The sequence below is a fragment of the Cuculus canorus genome, chromosome 1, assembly GCF_017976375.1.
Source record: "Cuculus canorus isolate bCucCan1 chromosome 1, bCucCan1.pri, whole genome shotgun sequence".
Lineage (NCBI taxonomy): Eukaryota > Metazoa > Chordata > Aves > Cuculiformes > Cuculidae > Cuculus > Cuculus canorus.
In genome coordinates this window covers 130,549,266-130,567,825 of record NC_071401.1, presented here as the reverse complement: position 1 = coordinate 130,567,825, position 18,560 = coordinate 130,549,266, and the positions used below count along the sequence as shown (strand labels likewise).

General features: G+C 44.7%; 1 protein-coding gene across 1 annotated transcript in view; it reads right to left on the bottom strand.

Moving 5' to 3' along the window:
* The window catches only part of ARHGEF5 (Rho guanine nucleotide exchange factor 5), a 41,874-nt gene that overhangs the window by 8,323 nt on the left and 14,991 nt on the right, over positions 1–18,560 (bottom strand). Inside the window, exons 3-9 of the mRNA XM_054063406.1 lie at positions 6,803–10,373; positions 4,979–5,060; positions 4,568–4,632; positions 4,008–4,270; positions 3,027–3,187; positions 1,937–2,089; positions 459–588 (exon numbers count right to left, since the gene is read on the bottom strand). Coding sequence (XP_053919381.1) covers positions 459–588; positions 1,937–2,089; positions 3,027–3,187; positions 4,008–4,270; positions 4,568–4,632; positions 4,979–5,060; positions 6,803–10,373 — 4,425 coding nt within the window. The remainder of the gene's footprint in view (positions 1–458; positions 589–1,936; positions 2,090–3,026; positions 3,188–4,007; positions 4,271–4,567; positions 4,633–4,978; positions 5,061–6,802; positions 10,374–18,560) is intronic.

The window sequence follows — 18,560 nt, the reverse complement described above, 5'->3', positions numbered from 1 at the left end:
CAAAAAGTAGAGAAAGGCTGCCTTCCAGAGAGCAGCCAATTGCTTTGTTTCCCTATCAGGAAGCCAAAAAAGTTCAATAAAATGTAAATCAACATGTTCTGAGAAGACTCCATAAATTATTTATTGTAGTACAACTGAAGTAGCGGTGCAATAAAGTCCTATCCAGTACACAAACTGCACTGCCTCACAGTGACTATCATATCCAATTCATGGTGTTGGCCTAACGCAGAGTAGGCATTTGTGCAATGACAAACAGGTTTGTTTTCACAGAAGAATATTCATAATGTACACAGAGTGGCTTTAGAGCACCTTGCCAAACTTGTCACAGATGCAGCACAAAGTGCTGTGTGAAGTCCTTCCACCCACTGCTTGGAGCTAGCTCGTACTTCTGTGACTTTCAGACTTGAATAAAGGTCAGCTTGAAAGAAACTGTAGGAAAGCAGAGAATTACCAGTTACCTGTAGGAGGAGTTTGAGTCGAGTGATGCGCTGGAAAGGGAGGATAAGGAAGGATTTAAGTGAGAGGCGCTGGCATACTGGATCGCTTTCCAGTCTCTCTAGGACTTGCTGGAACCCTGCATTTCCATTTCTGTGGGACGGGTAAAGAAAAAAAGACAGGTATCAGAGCAGATAGTCTTCCTAGTATCAGATATCAGTGAGTGTCAGAGTACCCCAGTTCCAGCAGTCGGATTTTGTCCGTAGGGCAACAGATGTCAAGAAACTATGCCACTCTGCTGAGGAAGAACCTGTATGGGTTTCAGCTATAGAAAGATTGCAGTACAACTATTATTATATCGTCCCTCTATTTGCCACAGCCCTCTGAAATAAAAGCCAGAATTAACACCTACGTTTCGATTCTCCCCTATCAATAGGGCAGCTTTCACAGAGACAGTGGTGGTTTGTATTGTTTCCTTACATTGCATGGTTCACCTCCAGGATCTGTGTCCAGGGCCTGGAAATAGCTTCCTCCCCTCTCCTGCTGCTCTTGAGGGGAGCTACCTTCCCTTCAAATGCCTCTCTTGCCCTCTTAGACCCAGTCACTGCCGTCCAGTTTTGCATGCTGGGCAGTAGCAGATACGGCTAATACTATGACAGTAGCACTGGCCACCAGAATAGCCAATCCCATATCCTTGAAGAGATAGGGAAGGAAGTTGTAGGCCCACTAGACGTTGCCCTAGACAATATCCTGCACATTCTTTCTCTGTGAAACCAAGCCTTCCCTGAAGACTCATCCAGTCAGCAGCAGTCAGAGACAGTGCCTGAATAGCCTGTTACGAACAGCATCTTCTGGAATCACTGTAGCTTCATTGGACTGAGGTTGTTATGAAAAGAAGCAGTACAGAAGTGGCAAGGAATCCTTGCTCAGGACTTAGCCCATGCGTAAACAATGTTTGCTTATGCCACCATGTACAGAAAAGGAAGACAAGAGATGTTGCACCACCCAGAGCAAGAAAGACTGACAGTGGTCCTAGGATTTTTTTTAAAGGCTGCTGGATAGCCAGTTTAAGCATACTGACAGCAGCCATATGTTTCTTAAATAAGGAATCGTGGAACAGTTGAGGTCTGAAGTTTCACTTGAAATTATCACTTTTCAGTTCTTAGTAGTCTGAAACCCACAGACTGAAAACCACTGTCCAGGACAGTCATTTTTGCTCTCTGCAGTAGAGCGTTGACAGAGACAACAAGCTGCAATAGAATTGGATATTAATTATTCTTTCCCTTTCAAAGCTATGGAAGAAGAGCCTGCAGCATCTCTGTCTAGCTGTCCCAAATGCCACTGAATTTAAGAAGGTTCCTACCTGTTCTACTGGGGGTATAGTGTGAGCGCTGGGCAATAGCCTGTACCTGCTGCATTCCCCATCATTTGAAAGAGCAAATATTTGAGACGCAGCAAGCAAGTAAGAGGGAAAAAGGATGTAACAAATGAGAAAACTTACAGTAACCGCTGGAAGGTTTGCTCCTGATATGTCTGGTTTGTTACATATGGTAGATACACCCTGCGGAACTCAGGAGCGTGTTTCAGAGCCACATCGCAGACATGGAAAGTGAACATGTCCTCCTCAAATTTCTCCTCCAAGTCAAAGAGGAAACTACAGCATACAGTTTTGGTGCCATAAAAGAAGAGGGAAACACCAGTGTCATTTAGTAAAGGGAGAACATCTTCAGTCCTCTAAAACCCTGACAGCTCAAACAGAAACACAAGACAGCGCTTTACTTCTAGACATAGCATAATGCATTGACATTTTAGGACTACTACATTGACAATTCAGGACTAGGTATCGGTAAGGAAGAAGTGGAGGCAAAAGGCTTCTGTTCTTGAGAGGTCATACTTGCTTCTAAACACGTGGTCAGGCAAGAACTGAAATGTAAACATCCCCAGAATAATCCCACTACTAGAAATAGAAAAGGTAACAGCAAACATGGATAGTTTAGTGATATATGTAGCCAAGCCTTGCAGGAGAAAAGCAGAACAGAATCCTACAACATACAGGATTCCTTGCATGTGGGGTCATGTCTACATTTTATGACTTATGCTTAACTGATTCACATTAGGTTCTGTCAAGTGATGGCTGTAACTTACTCCCCCACTCCCCATTTTTTTCCTTTTATTTTTTTTTTTGGTCAGGGCTGGGCTCATGCAGCTGCTTCTTTTACTTGTACTTGGCAGGAGCTGCATTTGGTTTGGGCTGAGATCTAGTTACTGAAGTGTAGTTGTAGTTGAAGCCAACAGGGCATGGCTATAACTGCATTTTGAACATTTTGATCTGCTGCAATGAGCTCTGTGCACAATTGTACCATAACATCTGGGACTCAACACCGAGATTTACATTGCCCTGTCACCTTTAAAAGTAAATGTTCCTTTCAGGGCTGTCTTGGTATGCAATCACAAAGTGCTATGTGCATGTATCTACCTTGAAGGTCAATGAACACACAGAACAGGAGTGAGAGATGTTACTGACGGAAACAATGGGCTGTGTCTGTGCTTCATGGACGTGTTAGTGCTGGAAGTAAAGGGCCATATCTCACCTGGCACTGACATCGCGTACATCATGAAGGCGGGAGAAAAGCCACTGCCGCTCTTGATTGGTGAGCATTGCCTGAAGCTCTGTAGATCGCTGAAAGTGATCCACTGCCACATTTAAACTGCGCAGGTAAGAAGCCTCAGACATTATCAACTCAAACTTGGCCTTGGGAGATGAAAGAAGGGAGCACAGCATCAGTACACTACACAAGTCTGTGAGGAATCTTATGAAGATGGGGGCAAAATAAGAAAACCTCCCAGTACATGAAGTATGTAGTGTGTAATTACAGAATAGAGGCCTTAGGAATGAAAGGCAAGCATGCCATTATGTATGGTCTGTCTTCCTTTAGCAGACAAACTTGTGGTATGACTTAAAAGAAAAATAGCTACCTGCTCTCATTTTACTTTTTATTCCTCCTCAACTCCACTTTCTCCCTGTTTTACATGCTCCCATAAATTTTCCAGCATCTGCCTTGCTCATGTTTTTCTCTTTCATCATGTTTCCCATGCTGTTGGTTTCCTTATCCAGTTTCTCTATGTACCATTTTGCTGAACACACATCTTCCTATTTCATTTCAGCCCTGCAGCTCACACAGATCACACTGGTAAACTCAGACTCTACCACAGGAACTACCATTCAGTGTGGTTTTATTAGCATCTCTCATAAGCTGATGTGTGGGAGAATGCTGGAAGTCTTCTACTTCATTATTCCCTTTTGCATCAAACATACTCAAAATTCCTTGTTTTATCTTCATTCCAGTATCCCCATGTCTGTTTTCTTGAAATTACTGGTATGTTCCAGAGTTCGTGCTTCAGTGCTCCTTTTCTCTACAGTTCTGAACTTCACCACTCTACTTCCCAAGCACTGGTACAACATCCCTGTACTCCTTACGTGGGGATAGGTGACCTCTGCATTCAACCACCTGCGTTCCCACATCAGATATTTTTGCTCTCCACTTTAAACACCCTCTATTTGACTGCATTACCTCTTGCAGCTTCTGCTCATCACGGGACATATTGAGTAGCATTCTGCTGCCCCGTACCATGGGGATGTCCTGCCAGAGGGACGCGTTAGATGAGACTGACAGACGTTGCAAATATGAGTCCTGCGGAGACAGCACTTTCCTCCGTAGCCTTGGGGAGCTTGGGAAACTCGACTCTAGATCCTCTGAGAAAGAGTCCACTCTCTTCTGGCTTTGAATGGCCTTGTTCAGAACCACATCACTGTATTCCTGATACAGCAATCTTGCTGTGAAGAGAGGCACATACGGTTATACTTTCTAGAGCAGCTACACACCCTCTGCTTCAATCTGAGACAGTGACAGAGTTTTCTCCAGATTAGGATAACTGATTATATTAGGCCGCGTGCATGTACTGAAAGCAAAGCTCACCAGCTGTCCAAGCGTACTATAGGACTCTGTCTTCACTAAACACTGCTCTCTAATGCTCCCTCCTTGCAGGAGCCCCTCTCCTTTGTGCTCACTGCAAGGGTGAGAGACAATGGGGAGAGGGTTTGGCCACAACACTTCAGGCAGAAGGTACTTACAGGAGTTGATCAGTTTGGAGTGCCGGCGCCTGAAGTTCTCCGTCGCATCTGCAGGTTTTTTCTCTCTGTCAGGGAATAAGGATTTGGAAACAAAGAGCAAATGAAAAGCACAGCAACAGAAATAGCTTATCTAAATGTTAGTAACAGATCTGTCACAGCTAGGACATCTTTTTCCAACAAGCTCAAGCTCCACATGTTTTACTTAACAAAGAACAAAGTTTGCCTTGATGGAAACACTGTCCTAAAGGGATAGAAATACTTCTGTTGTTCTGAAACACGGGCCTAGGTAATTTTATTATAGTTTTCTCTTTCTTATCATCATCTTTGGTTCCTCAGGAATAATGAGGACCATCAGATGTCTGTGCTTTGCAGGGCTGGGGGCAAATTCTAAGAGGCCTTTGAGAGACTTACCGCAATATAACTGTTTCTGAACTGACTGGTGGTTCCCTGTGTGTCTTGTGAGCTTCTTCGTCTGAAGGAACAGAAGGGATTTCTGAACGTAAGACAATAAGACAGAAAAACATAAGTCCAATTCTAGGGTCAAGCTACAATCCAAATGATACACAGACACCACTTACCTGTACCCCACCTAAATGTTTAGGCGATCTTGGGTTGAAGTATAGGTGCCCTCCTGACCTTTATTTCTGGGTCAGAAATATTCTGGTTTTAATAATACTTGACATTACTTACACTTTACATCTGTTACTTAGCCACATTTTCTTTACATTCAAAGAAAAATGCTGACACTTTTTCAGCAATGACAGCTTGAAAGCTTCCCTTTCCCATTACCCAAAGAAAGACACTGGTTGTGGGACCTATATGGTGCTGCCTTCCCTCTTCCAGCGACTTGGGGCAGGCATTGGAGGATCAATGGACCAAAAATCACTATTTATGTTTAAAAGCCTTAAGACTTTCTTTTGTGGATGCTGAGCCTCAAAAGCTGCCAGTGACTTCTGAGACAGAAATGCTGGACATCTAATGCTCACCCCTGTGAAGGGTCTTGGAAGGGATGCAGCCCAAGAATAAATGCTGTAATCCAGTTCTCACACTGATGTACTATGTGAGCATTCACAAACTGCTGTTTGAGTCATCTTCTGTTTATGTACAGTGAAGAAAATGCAGATTTTTCTTTTGGTTTGTGAGGGGTTTAATTAGCATATATATAAACCGCATGTGTATTTATATATAAGGTGCATATATAAAAGTCATTGGAAGCCCAAAGACTGAGCTGTAAGCATAGGTCAGGGGAAAGACAATACTGTTGCCTTGAATGTTTTAAAATTTGGAACCAAGAATTTACAGGTCAAATACATGAACAAATCTTGATTGAAGTGCTGCCAAGCCATTTACACCTCTCAACGCTCCCCTCCTTTTTCGCTGTGCCAAAAATCCAGCATGTTGCTTAGCTTGGAAAATAAACTAAATAAGAGCTGAGAAGAACCAAGTACGTTTAGAGGTCATGCAAGATACAATAAAGAACAGACAAGCATCTTGACGGTAAATACTGTCTGAATTAACTGCGTTACAGAGGATGCATGTTTTGCATTGTGACATCAAGATTTGGCTTCCATGCAGGTTGGGACCTAGGATTTGAGATTACAGATAAGAATGCAAATTTGTCAAATCCAACGTTTTCAGGAAGATCATCTCTTTCAGAAGGTCAAATTGGAACCTAAGGGTGTCAAGTGCAAAATAAAGGCAGGTAGCAAATAAACAAGGAGCTAAAACATGCTGTAACAAATATGGGCTACTGAGGGGGTGTGCACACGTTTTTCTTACTGCTTGGAAATGGGATGCTGCAAGTGCAGCAAAATGCAACGGCCATGCGATGGCAGCAGAGAAGATCAGCAGAAGGAACTCATTCCTGTAGGTAGGACAAAAGAGCCCTGTTGTTACTGGGGAAGGGTGATAGAACGTTAAACATGGAGAAGGGACAAGAAGAGAAACTGGATGCGAAGTCGAGGCATGAGGGATCTGTGAAGTTAGATAAGTTCTCTGTTGCAGGTGTGAAGTGAGGGGGCCAAGCCCCTAGGGAGAACTTGGGGTCAGCTCTTGAGGCATGAACTTCAGGCAGGACAGCAATGGGACTAGAGGGCTGGACTGAAGAGTATTACCATAAAGGATCAAGTGCAATGCCGAGCTTTCATGCCTGTCTATCACACTGCCTATTTAATTTAATCCTACATTTTTGCTATCTGAAATAAATTTGGGGAAAAAATGGAGGAGACAACTCACCCTGCAAGATGTCTGGTGGTACAGATGTCCTCTTCAGACCCTGCCGGTGCCAGTCTTTGCTTTTTACTCGACGTTTAATTGGGTTTTCCTGATTGGCTGCTGGCTCCTGTGCAACTACCCTGATCGGTTTTTTGTCTGGCCAACTTGATGATTTTTCCAAAGGTGAATGTCTGGGCATTTCCTCCTTTGCCTGAGCAACCAAAAGGTGTTCTCTTCCTTTGCCTTCAAGTCTTTGCTTGACCCTCCTCTCACCTTCTATTTTCTCTGTGATTGCCACTGGAGCTTGGATATTCTTTGTGTCCACACCAAAGATTCCTCCCTGTTGCTCCCATTGCATCTCCCCAGAAAACACCTCTTCATGGCAGGATGTTCTGGTGGTTGGTGGTGATGGAGGGCTCAGCTGAAGGAAGTGGATTGGATTGGTGAATGCTAGAATTGGAAGTGGCTGTGCAGAGACTCTGCTCTTGGAGTCAGTGGATGTTATCAGGCCTTCCAGCGAGGGCCAAGACGGGTGGTCAGGTGAGGATTTTCCACCCTGTATATCCAAGTGCTGATCTGTTGTTTCAGGGCTGGTGTCACAGCAGCTAGTCAATGCCTCATTTCCAACAGCAGAAAAGCTTTTCGCCAACAAACTGACCACTGAATCATCAGAAGTCTCTGTATCATGGGTACCTGAGTCACTGAGATCCCGCACTCTAGCTACTGAAACAAGGTCATCTTTCTCTGCTACATCTTCTCCATGAGAAGCAGAGGCCACAGTGTTAGAATCAGGCACAGAGGCAGCAGTCCGGAAAGGATGGCTGATAGGAGGGTGAACGGCTAGTAACTTATTATTGTCCACACCACAGTTGAGATGTGGCCTGGAGTGGGGTAAAGGAGCCATCGGCTGGTAACTTGCAAGGGCTGGAGGCTGAGCAAGGTGATTTGCATTAAGTGCAGGGACCTGAGCTTGTCTGGGGGTTTGGACATGGGCAGGAGGATGAGGAAGCTGTTTGGCATCAGGTTCAGACACCAGAGGTAGACTTGAGTGGGACAAAGGAGACAGAGGTTCTTGCTGGTTCACAGCAAGGTCCACATCTCCTTCACAAGGCCAAGTTAGGGTGCTCAGGACACTGGCAATTCTGGATCCAGGCTCATCTTGGTTTAAACTGTAGTCAGACTGATCAAGTAAAGGCACTTGTTGTGCTTTTGCCTCTGTTTCTTTTCCTTGGATAACAACACTTGTTTCTGGGTTTTTTTTCTGAATTGTCTCTGGGTGGTTCAGGGGAGTAGAAGTCCTGCCTGGTGTTTGGGGTGGTTCCAGAGACCCTGCCACAGTCCTCCTATCCTCAGGAAGGCTCCCCTCTAGAGGAAGACCACTCGTGTATATTACAGAGAAAGAAGATGGGCCACTGAAGTCTTCATGAAAGCCTTCCTCAGAAGTAAGGCGTTCATGAGAAGTGTTGGCCTCTTCTGGCTCACTCCTTAAAATAGCAGCTTCCCCTGATGCTGGGTCCTGCACTTGTACAGAAGCAGCTTGGTTGGCTGGCTTCTCTATAGAGTCTAGCAGTTGGTTCAGGCTGGTGCCAGGACAGTCCTTAGGGGTCACAAAGGCTGTTCTACTAGCCTCCTCTTGCTGTGGGCTAGACTTTGAAGCCACAGAGGTGAGCTCTGTGTGTAAAGCTGGAATAAAGTCCTGAAGCTCAGCTCTTCCCAAATTTTCTGTAACAACATGAGGATCTATGGGGTCGGGTGGCTCCAAATTTTCAGTACCACAGGAAGGGTGTGCTGGAACATAAGTCTCTGGGTACTCTGTGCTAGAAGGTGCTGCCACTCCTCCATGGAGTGGTGCATCTCTTTTATCAAACCACTGCACAGCCTTTCCGTGCCCATCACTGTGCTCATCCTCTTTGCCCAGTCTTGTTCCATCATCCCAGTCAGCTTCTCCCACATCCTGACCACCAATGGAAAAGCGGACAGAGTCTTCTAGGTCTTCTGCCTGATGTGTGTGTGGAAGCACCGCTGGAGTTCTAGCCACTGGATTCAGGCTGTTTGAGGAAAGGGTGCTGACAGCAGGTGGCTGACATCCAGAACATGTTTCTGTGACATAAGATTTCAGCCAAACATCCTCACCAGGAAGCTGACCCACAGAGACAGGTTCCTCAAGAGGGAATGCAGATTCTGTTTGCTCAGCCAAAAAAACATTCTCCAAACAACACGGGTCCACATTATGCCTGGGAACAGAAGATATCTCTGACTTGAAAGCTGATGATAGAGCCTCCAGTTTGAACTCTTCCTCTAGCATGAGCTCTTCCCTTTGCAGTTGTTTCTGCTCATTTTCTTCCTTGTTTTTCTGATCTTTGGGCTCCAAAGATTTCCCTTCTGGCAGATTCTGCTCTTTAGACTCTTTCTTCTCCTTTTCCTGCTGAAGTTCAGACACTGCCACCTCCTCTGCTAGTTCCTTATGCGAAGTATTCACTTCCTCTGTTCTTTTAGTAGTATCCTTTACTTGGAAGGCACTCTGTGCTGGAGAAGCAGGTCTGCCCTCTGTTTTTCTGTGATCATCTTCAAGATGAAGGCATTTGGAAGTGGATGAGTTTTCTTTAGGAACCATTACTGTTTCCTGGTCTTTGACCGTATTGCTATTCTTTGTTTCACCCGATGAGATATTTCCTTCTGCTTGCAGTGAACTTCTTTGGCTGTCATCTGTTAAGGTGAAAGACAAATGATGGAGAGAGGAAGACTCTGTATTCTCTTCCAAACCCTGAAGTGCTCTTATGCTTTCCTTAGCATCTTCAGAAGCATGAGGTTTATTCACATCCTCTACTGCTTCTTCTGAGGTAGGCTGCTCATCAGTTGCTGGTGCCACTTTTCTGCTGCTTTGCCTCTGCTCTGCACCAGCATCAACCTCCGGCAAAGAATCCACGGAGATCTTATCCAGAAATGGCTCAGCCATATAATGCCCCTCTGAAATGGTTTTACATACCAAGAAGCACTTAGGTGTCTCTCTCTGAGAGGAAGTGGCGTCAGCCAAAAGATATTTCGGATGCTGGCTCTGAGGGTTTGAGCCATGAAAAGCCAGTTCTGCTTGGCACTGAGGAAACTCAGTGCTGAGGTCTATAGCCTGCAGGATGGAGTTGCTATGGGCTGGCCCATCCTGGACTGGGCTGAGAGAGGAAGAATCCTGGTTGCTTTCCAGGTCAACCAGTTCGACTTGCTTAAGTTTCAGAGAATGGTCCAGTCCACCGTCCTCTAAAAGCATTACTCCTTCCCATTCCAAGAGTCCTCTTAGCGGCTCTTCATCACCTTGTTCTTGTTCCAGTCCTGCTGGCACTTCTTGCACAGTGTTAGAGGGTCTGCCCAGCATCTCTGCTGCTTCCTTTGAAGCAGAAAAGCAATCCTCAGGAGAGCTGAACTCTGCTCCCATGGCAGAGTCAGATGGGCTGATGCTCATTTTGGCTGATGTCTGAGGGGCATGATACTCTCTTTTGACTGTTGCAGAATCCCAGGCTTCCCCAGGGGTGCTGGTGCCTCCTAGAGGAGTGGTACCTCCCTCTGTGGTTTCTTCAGACTCCATCAGTGGCACATCCTGCTAAAAGAAAAATGCAATTCTCTGTTACTACTACAGAACGATAGGTGGGCCTAATTGGCTTAAGTGACTTTTAAAAACAGATACTAATGCAGCTGAGGAAAAAAAAACAAACCACATACACACAAACTTAGTGGTTGATAAAAGTCAGGAAACAAATACCAAGGCCAGCGGTAGGCAAAAACCTAATGTAAGCTTGTAGGATGACTAACACCAAAATAAAACTAATATTGTCTTTTTAGTTTTACATGCGAATCCAGAAAGTAACTTTGGTTAAGGAGTAAATCAGTAACGACTGCCTTGCAACTTAAGAAAGACATTGGCCATGGCTAGCTATCTCAAACCACTACGGGGATACCAGAAGGCATTTAGAGCACAAGAAAATCACCAAAATATCCATTGTGAGGTATGGTGGACAAATACCCATGACCTCTTCTAGTGGCTAGCTGAGTCTTAGAGATCTCTGATTTCAACAGGGAAAGGCCTGTACTTTGGAGCCCGTGGCTGTCTTTACAAATCTCTGTGTATGTAGGTACAACATAGGGCCTTATTGCAACTGACCATGGGAATGGATTAACAAGAAATACTAACGTAAGAATTTGATTAACAGGTTACTAGGACATGACATCAGACACGAGGTATATGAAGGTTGTAAACTACGCATATTGAGAGGAGTACCTGTGGAATGTGTGGACATATCTTCAGGTTACAGAGAGAAACAATATAATCATTTAGACTAACCTTCAAGGAAAGAAAAAATCATCTCTGGATTGTTGGACAGTTTCCCAAAGGATACAGTGGAATTTCCCATCCATTATTGCATTTGAAGTTCAGACATGACAAAGCACTAGGGAATGTGCATTTGGGAAATGCCTGTGACAAGGATGGTAGAATCTGATTCACTGCTTTTATCTTTCTGGCTTCTACCTATGCCGTGACCCACAATCCCTACCTTAAAATGACATGAAAAAGACACAAACCTTACTGGCTCCCTTTTATTTTCTTCTGCCTGTGGGACACTTTCTGTAGTGTTCCAACTTGTCTTCCCTATTCCCTGCTTATCAGAAACAGCTTATCAACTGCTGTTTCGGACTGCTTCACTTACAATGGGGAGCCTTACAGTCATACCAGAGCTCGTAACATAGCCCTGAAGGCTCTGCTGCAATGTGCGGCCATGGTCAGACTTCCCCTTGAACAAAGCTTCAGCGTTCTCTTCCTTTATCCTGTCTTACAGATGTCAAAAGTTTCCAGATATGTCATAAACCTGCATCTTTTGTTCAGAGAAACCATTCCGCATGTCCTCAGGTAACAGCCCCGTCACTGTCTAGTAGCACAAAACCCCTGAGGACCGGCTCTGCAGAGTTCACAGAGCTCGTGCTCAAAACAATCAATTCTACACAGTTCTTCTGGCATTCCTAATTTCCTGACAGTTCTAAGAATAGCATTTTTTCCATAGTGTCAACTGCTGTTGTGGGGGAGGTGCACATGTTACAATTCAACTTGGGAACCTCACAAACAGAAAAAGGAAAGCCCTCCATGGAAGGAGAAATCTTTGAGATCAATGACGATTTCCTTGTGCTGGAGTGGCTCTAGTCACAAGTAAATTTTTCTTAGTCCACACCGAAAGTAAAAGTAAGAAAGACATGACTACATCTGGACTAATTGCCCCGGTTAACTCCATGGCCAGGGCATGCCTGACCCGAAAGCCTTATATTCTCCCCTATGTCAAGTGAAACAGAACACCTTCTCTGAAAGTAATGAGCCCATGCTCTGGAGTTAGAACAAAACCGTTATGCTCATATACACCTTAACGATGGGGGTTTTCATCATTGTCACAAAAAGGGGAAAAAAATGAGTTAACTAATTGAGTTAACTCATCAGTTAACTTTGTTCCTGAGCATTTTCTTCTGATGTAATCTTTAATTTTTGCTTATATTGAAAACATAACCTTTCCAACAAAACCAGGCTAAAAGTTGTTTTTTTCAGCAATTTGGATCCCGCCTCCCCCAACCCCCCACCTCCTCCCACCCCTCCGCAAATAGCAAATACTTGCAAATAGTTATAATTTCCACAAACAGTAATTTTCAAAGAGATGCATCCATTCAGAGAGTTCCCGCGAGGCTTCTGCCATGTCTTACTGCTGTTGGTTAGTAGCCAACTAGCTTGATGCCACTAAACCGTGTTTTACAACTGTTGCACGTGTGTAGGTACAGAACTGTCAGGAAGAAGCTCCAGCACAGAAATAGGTTGGCAGAGCACAGGAAAGTGCAGTGCCATAAACTTGTAAGAGCCCACCTTGTCCAAGGCAGGATCAACCTTACCTATGTCCCCCTAAAAGGTACATCCACCCCTCCTTTAATGAGGGCTCCATGATCACATCAAATCACCTGTGTGCTACGCTGTTCTTTGCTCTTCCTGCTAGACTTGAGTCTCCCATGCTATGTGACTAGAAAAACACTGCTTATCACACCTAATACAGTTTTCAAAAACAGGCTCCCCAAGAGCAGAGAGACTGTTTAAGGAAATGAGTGGTCTCAGACCCAAGCTGATGGCTAAATAAGGTTTACTACTAATAAAGATAGGATAGTCTATAAAGGTCTGAATAGCAAGGTCCTCAAACTCAAGCCCACACTCCACGAGGGAAGAACTCTTGCTTACTGTGTTGTTACAGATGTACACAACACTGAATTTCCTCTTATTAAGCTCAAAGACCCAGTTTCCCCTTCCCTGGCCCTGTTGCAAGGGATTTGGACAGGTGAAAGGACAAGTTTAGAGCTGCATTTGGAGCAGTTCCATGATGATACTGGAGACTGAGATCTGCGCACAGCAGATCAACACTGGAAGCTGCCAAGTGAGATTTGTCTCATCATATTACTGCCAGGTGTTTTGCACACCTCAGGGAGAGCAAGAGGGAAGCTTTGAGAAGTGACACAGAAGAAGGGACAGGCAAAATTTGTGCAGAGACAGTGCGGGAGGACTACGCATCTAGTCAGGGAAGTGGCTAAGCTGCTGATGGAAGACTGGCTTACTGTACTGAAAGACAGATATTTTTGCAATAGGGATTTAACAAAGATAGGAGAGAAAGTAATCACTTGAAACTAATTACACCTGTAGCCTTCACATACAGAGGAGCTACATACAAAAGCTTAGTAGTTACTGGAAGAGAGTGCCTGTGGAGCACTGCTGCATTATGCTCCTGCTGCAGGCCAACTTGGACCTCCCCAAGAGGAGGGCCCAGAAGACCCCCAGAGCTGGTTGAGCCAAAGCAAATTTCCACGTAGCATTTGCAGTGGGGCCAATAACATGACAGACAAGCATACAGGAGCCTATCTGGCAACTACCAACTTCTAACAGGCTTCACAAACTCTCCCAGAAACCTCACTGCTACTGCTGCTGAGGCTTACCGATCTCTCACATCTCTCTGGATCAGATGTTGAGTGTGTCATCTCTCCTTCTACTCTAACAGTACTTCTCAAGTAAGGTGGTCTGATGGCCCCTGTTTAGGTAAAGCTAGCCATACTCTTCTCCCAAGAGGGAGTGGAAATTCAGGACTTCAGCTCACGTACACACAGAAGTGTGAAGCTGCTACCACCTAACTCACAGGCGATTCTGGGTACATAAACTCAATGCAAGCTGGAACTGTGAGAGGCTGCAGCTGGCCATGTGCCAGCATGAAAAAAAATGGTCAATGCTTGGTCCTACTGGAGTAGGCAATATAAAATTTGAGATGGAAAGGGCAAGGAAGGTGGTGAGCTAAGCAAGACTGAAGAGCAGTGAAAGCACTAGTGGACAAAGGAATTCCTGAGATGATGCACACATCCATCCGCAGCTTTCCCAGATTACAAAAGGCAATGTGAATGTCATACTTCCTTCCAGCGTGGGTTAATTCACCAGGATGGAGATTACAAATGCTTCTGGTTTTAAATAGAAAGTACCTCACCTTCCCTCCCCACCTTCTCCAACAAACAAGAAAGGAGAAATAACAAGTGCCATCAAGCACAGGCAAGCCCTTCAGCTAGCCCGGAAACAAGGTAACACAGAATTAAGTGGAGCCTCCAGATCCTATCCTCCTCCTCCTCCTCCAAAACAGGGGAGACACCTAGCTTGCCGTGTGCCATTTTCACATTCCCTGCATGGTGCCAGGTGCCTCCCAGCCAGCCTGTGCCCCCACAGCAGGGTGAGCCATGCTGCATGTCCTGCTTCCCCTCCCTCAGGCACTGGGGCATCCTGCACGCCCAGGCTGCAGCAAACACATTCCCAGCAGAGAAAGCCCTGCTCTGCAATGACAAGCTGGGCCAGGCTGCCCTGCTGGAGCTGCACCAGCAGCCAGAGATGCTCCATAGCCCGGTGGATGCTGTCAGTGTACCAGGTGTTCCTCTCCCCTGCCTTCTGCCAACTGAGCAGCGAGAGCTTCTAGCCATGACAGGAAAAAGCAGTTCACAACAAGCTTTAAGCAGTGTGGAGAAGAATACCAATTTTCTTATTAAAATAAAGGCTTTTCCAAGCAATCCGTTGCTTGGACATATCCCATTGCTAGAGTTGTGAAGATGATCAGAGGAATGGAGCACCATGAGGACACCTATGAGGGCAGGCTGAGAGAGTTGGGGTTGTTCAGCCTGGAAAAGAGAAGGCTCTGCAGAGGCCTTAGAGCAGACTTCCAGTACCTGAAGGGGGCTCCTGAAAAGCTGGGGAGGGGCTCTTTATCAGGGAGTGCAAGGATAGGATGAGGGGGAATGGTTCAAGGCTGAAAAAGGGGAGATTGAGATGAGATCTTATGAAGAAATATTTTCCTGTGAGGGTGGGGAGGCACAGGTTGCCCAGAGAAGTCGTGGCTGCCCCATCCCTGGAGGTGTTCAAGGTCAGGTTGGATGGGGCTTTGAGAAACCTGATCCCGTGGGAGTTGTCCCTACCCACAGCAAGGGCGTTGGAACTGGGTGATACTCAAGGTCCCTTCCAACCCAAATCATTCTATGATTATATGATCCTTGCTGACATGGCCACAGCTTAGTGTAGAAATACCAAAGCCAGCTTTAAGTTCTGGCGCTCAGGCAGGAAAGAGTTCCATATAGGCTGTAATATCTACCCAAAGGGCAACAAGGCTGCCCCAAGCCCCTTCCTGCTATTTCAGCTCAGGTTAATCATCTCCATCACGCAGTTCAGATACACTTTAAAAGGAGTTGCATCAATGGGGGCTAGCTTAGAGCCTGACTTTCTCCACACAAAATCTAGAGCTCATCATACAGGAGAATTGCCACTAAGGTTATCATCTCTCCTGGGAGGCCACGCTTGCTTTCAGTTCAGTGAGACACGCGAGGAGGGGCTTGGTGCAACTGCTCTAACACAGAGCCTGCCCAACCACAAGCCTCAATTTTTACTTTGATACAGCTACTCATGCTACGCTGAAGCCTGCCTTCTCAGCTGGAAGGCCCCTCCATAAGAGAGGTGCTGACTGCATGTATTCCTCTGCAAAGAAAGCTACCGATCCTCATGCACCACACATGGTCTATCACTGTACAGCCCATTGAGGGAGGTGAAGGAGTGAGGTCAAAACTCTTAAGCTCAGGAAGAGATTACGCAGGGCAGCAGAGATAAGAATGAAGGAGAGAAATAATGTTATGTGGAGACAGCTTTGAGGGTATGGAGAGCAGACAGAGCTTGCTGAAGGAAAGTGTATTTAGAATTCAAAAAGCAATCTAAAAAGGTATGTGCCAAAATAATGTACAGGCTACCGGTATGCTAAATGGTCTACATACTGTTAGTGTTCTGGGAACTAGAAGTCCACTCAAGTGTTTAGGGCAAGGGGAAAAAAAATACCCCAAATCTGTTAAAGTGCCTGATGTCCTGGAAATTGCATCTGAGCTGCTACTGAAGCTTAGGAAAAGTAAATGAGACCTCCTGGAAACACTGGTGCAGCCGATTTGTCTTAATTTTAACAGACTCAGTATCATTTCACTAGCTTTCACTCATAGTAAGCACACTCAATTAGTGTGCTAATTAGTGTATACCCAATTAGTTCTCTAACAATTCACTAATTTAGAAAAAAATAAGGATAACTATCCCACATTTCTTTCCATTTAACTGGATTATAATACTTAATGCTAACTTAAAAAAAAAAAAAAGTCAAAGAAATATTTTGAGTAGAACAAATTTTCGCCTTAGAATTCACTACTGAACATTTGCCAAACAGCAAGTGTAGACCATGGCTTGGATTGCACTTTGCGCTTCCCAGAAATGGTATAAAAATCATTCAGCCTTAAGATAAAATGAGGCCACCTCTATATCAAGAAAACTGGTTCAGTTTAAGCAGAGCTTAGGTTTTACATTCATGAAAGCACTGGATAATCCTTGATATTTCACAGCCTTCTAGTACAGGAACAAACAAGATTGGTGTGTTGTACTTACTGCTGTAGCTTCACAGAAAGACCAGTGACATTACTGGGTGGACAAAGGAAGAATTCCCGCAGTGAATGCAACTTCCAAGAGTCACTGGAAGTTGCTCTATGTGGGTCTCTACAAACTTTGGGGACAGAGAGATGACTGACAAAAAGATCTGGGGCACAAAAGGAGGCATGGACTTCTGAGACATAATTTATGATGTGCAGTCTTGGCTGCTAGCAGCATGCTACACACATTCCTAGACAGCAGGTTTGCTATAAACCAGAAGAATTCTCAGTTTCCCTTTAACCAGGGTGATTCAGGACCTAGATGGGAGGCATTCTCACGTTAGCAGCAGAAATTTCATAGTCTCTTACTATGTTACAGAAGCATGAGCCAGAATCCCACGCTGCTGGTTTTTGAGTCTCAGATTAAGGAATGCTAATGTTTGCACCAAACCTTTTTGACAGATGCAAATGCCATTAAAACATCAAAGGGTTTGGAAACACACTTGAAAAGTTTGGCCTTGCCCAGACTGCACAGTGGAACCATTGCTGAGTACAGTTGTTGTCACGTTACCTGCACCAGTCCTGCGCACAATTTAAGCTATGGACAGATAAAGATGAACAACCTTCAGCAAATTGAACTGAGACAAACTGTTCTCCCCTGCAGGAAGGCCTTCTGAAGTTACCCTGTCTGATGTTCTTGGCAAGCACGTAATACAACCTCTTTCACAGCTGGATCAAGTTCCACTTTGAACACTCTAAGACTTCTTGCCTTAAGGATAGCTGTTACCAATAGCTCTACAGAACAGAAGATAAAGTTGGAACATTGTACCGACACAGGAGGACTGATAAGCTACACAGCAAAATAAAGGCAGTCCTGAATACAGTGGCAAAACACTGGTTTTGTATCGATAGGTAAAGCCTATCCTATGCAACCAAAGCATTTCCTAAAATACCAACAAAACTGCACTTATGTGTCATATCACGCTAATGACTTCAACCAGCACAACTTCATCCATAACAGCTGTACCTCCAGAAACCTTGCATCTGGCTTCAGAAATCAGTCTCCTCAACTGGAGATAGGAATCAATAATTGTTGGTATCAAAATACTATGAGACAGCAGCAACAACAACAAAATCTTGAATTTGTTTGTCCTCATTTTGTGCTTTTAGAAGGCATGTTTTCAGCCCTAGTTCCCCGCTGCATTTTAGTTACCTTATGCCTCCAGTAATGAGATTTATAAAAAAAAAAAAAAAAAAATAGTGAAAGAAGTGTTATGAGAGTTCTACTATAATCAGAAATACTTTTCAATACAGCAACAGTGGTGCATCTTTGTACCGAATACTGCAACTAAAGGGAAAAAAAAAATCCATCCAAAGAGATGTAGGGATGTGTGTGGGGAAAAGAGGTTCTGCTATAACCCTCCCCTAACCTAGCTTTTCAGGGAACAAACCATTCTTTCCTGGAAACTTAATTGGTTTACTTATACTGAAGAAGCTAACAAGCACAGGGAGACACGTTTGCTATTGGGAGCAAAAAGTATTAGATATAAATAAAATGTTATAAGCAATGTAAATGTGGGAAAGCACCAGCAAGGACCCCTTCCCTCTCCCCGTGGAAAAATATCTTCACACACCCAAAGCCACAGGAATTGTGTGGGTGCTGAATAGGAAGGTACTAATGCAAACACATGGAAAACTTGTTGTTACTCACAGTGTAATGCCTGCACAGCCAACTGGCATAAGTTTATTGCACGAATCAAAAATATTTTCTGTTTTTCATACAGTCCCACTTCCTAGAATCATCTGG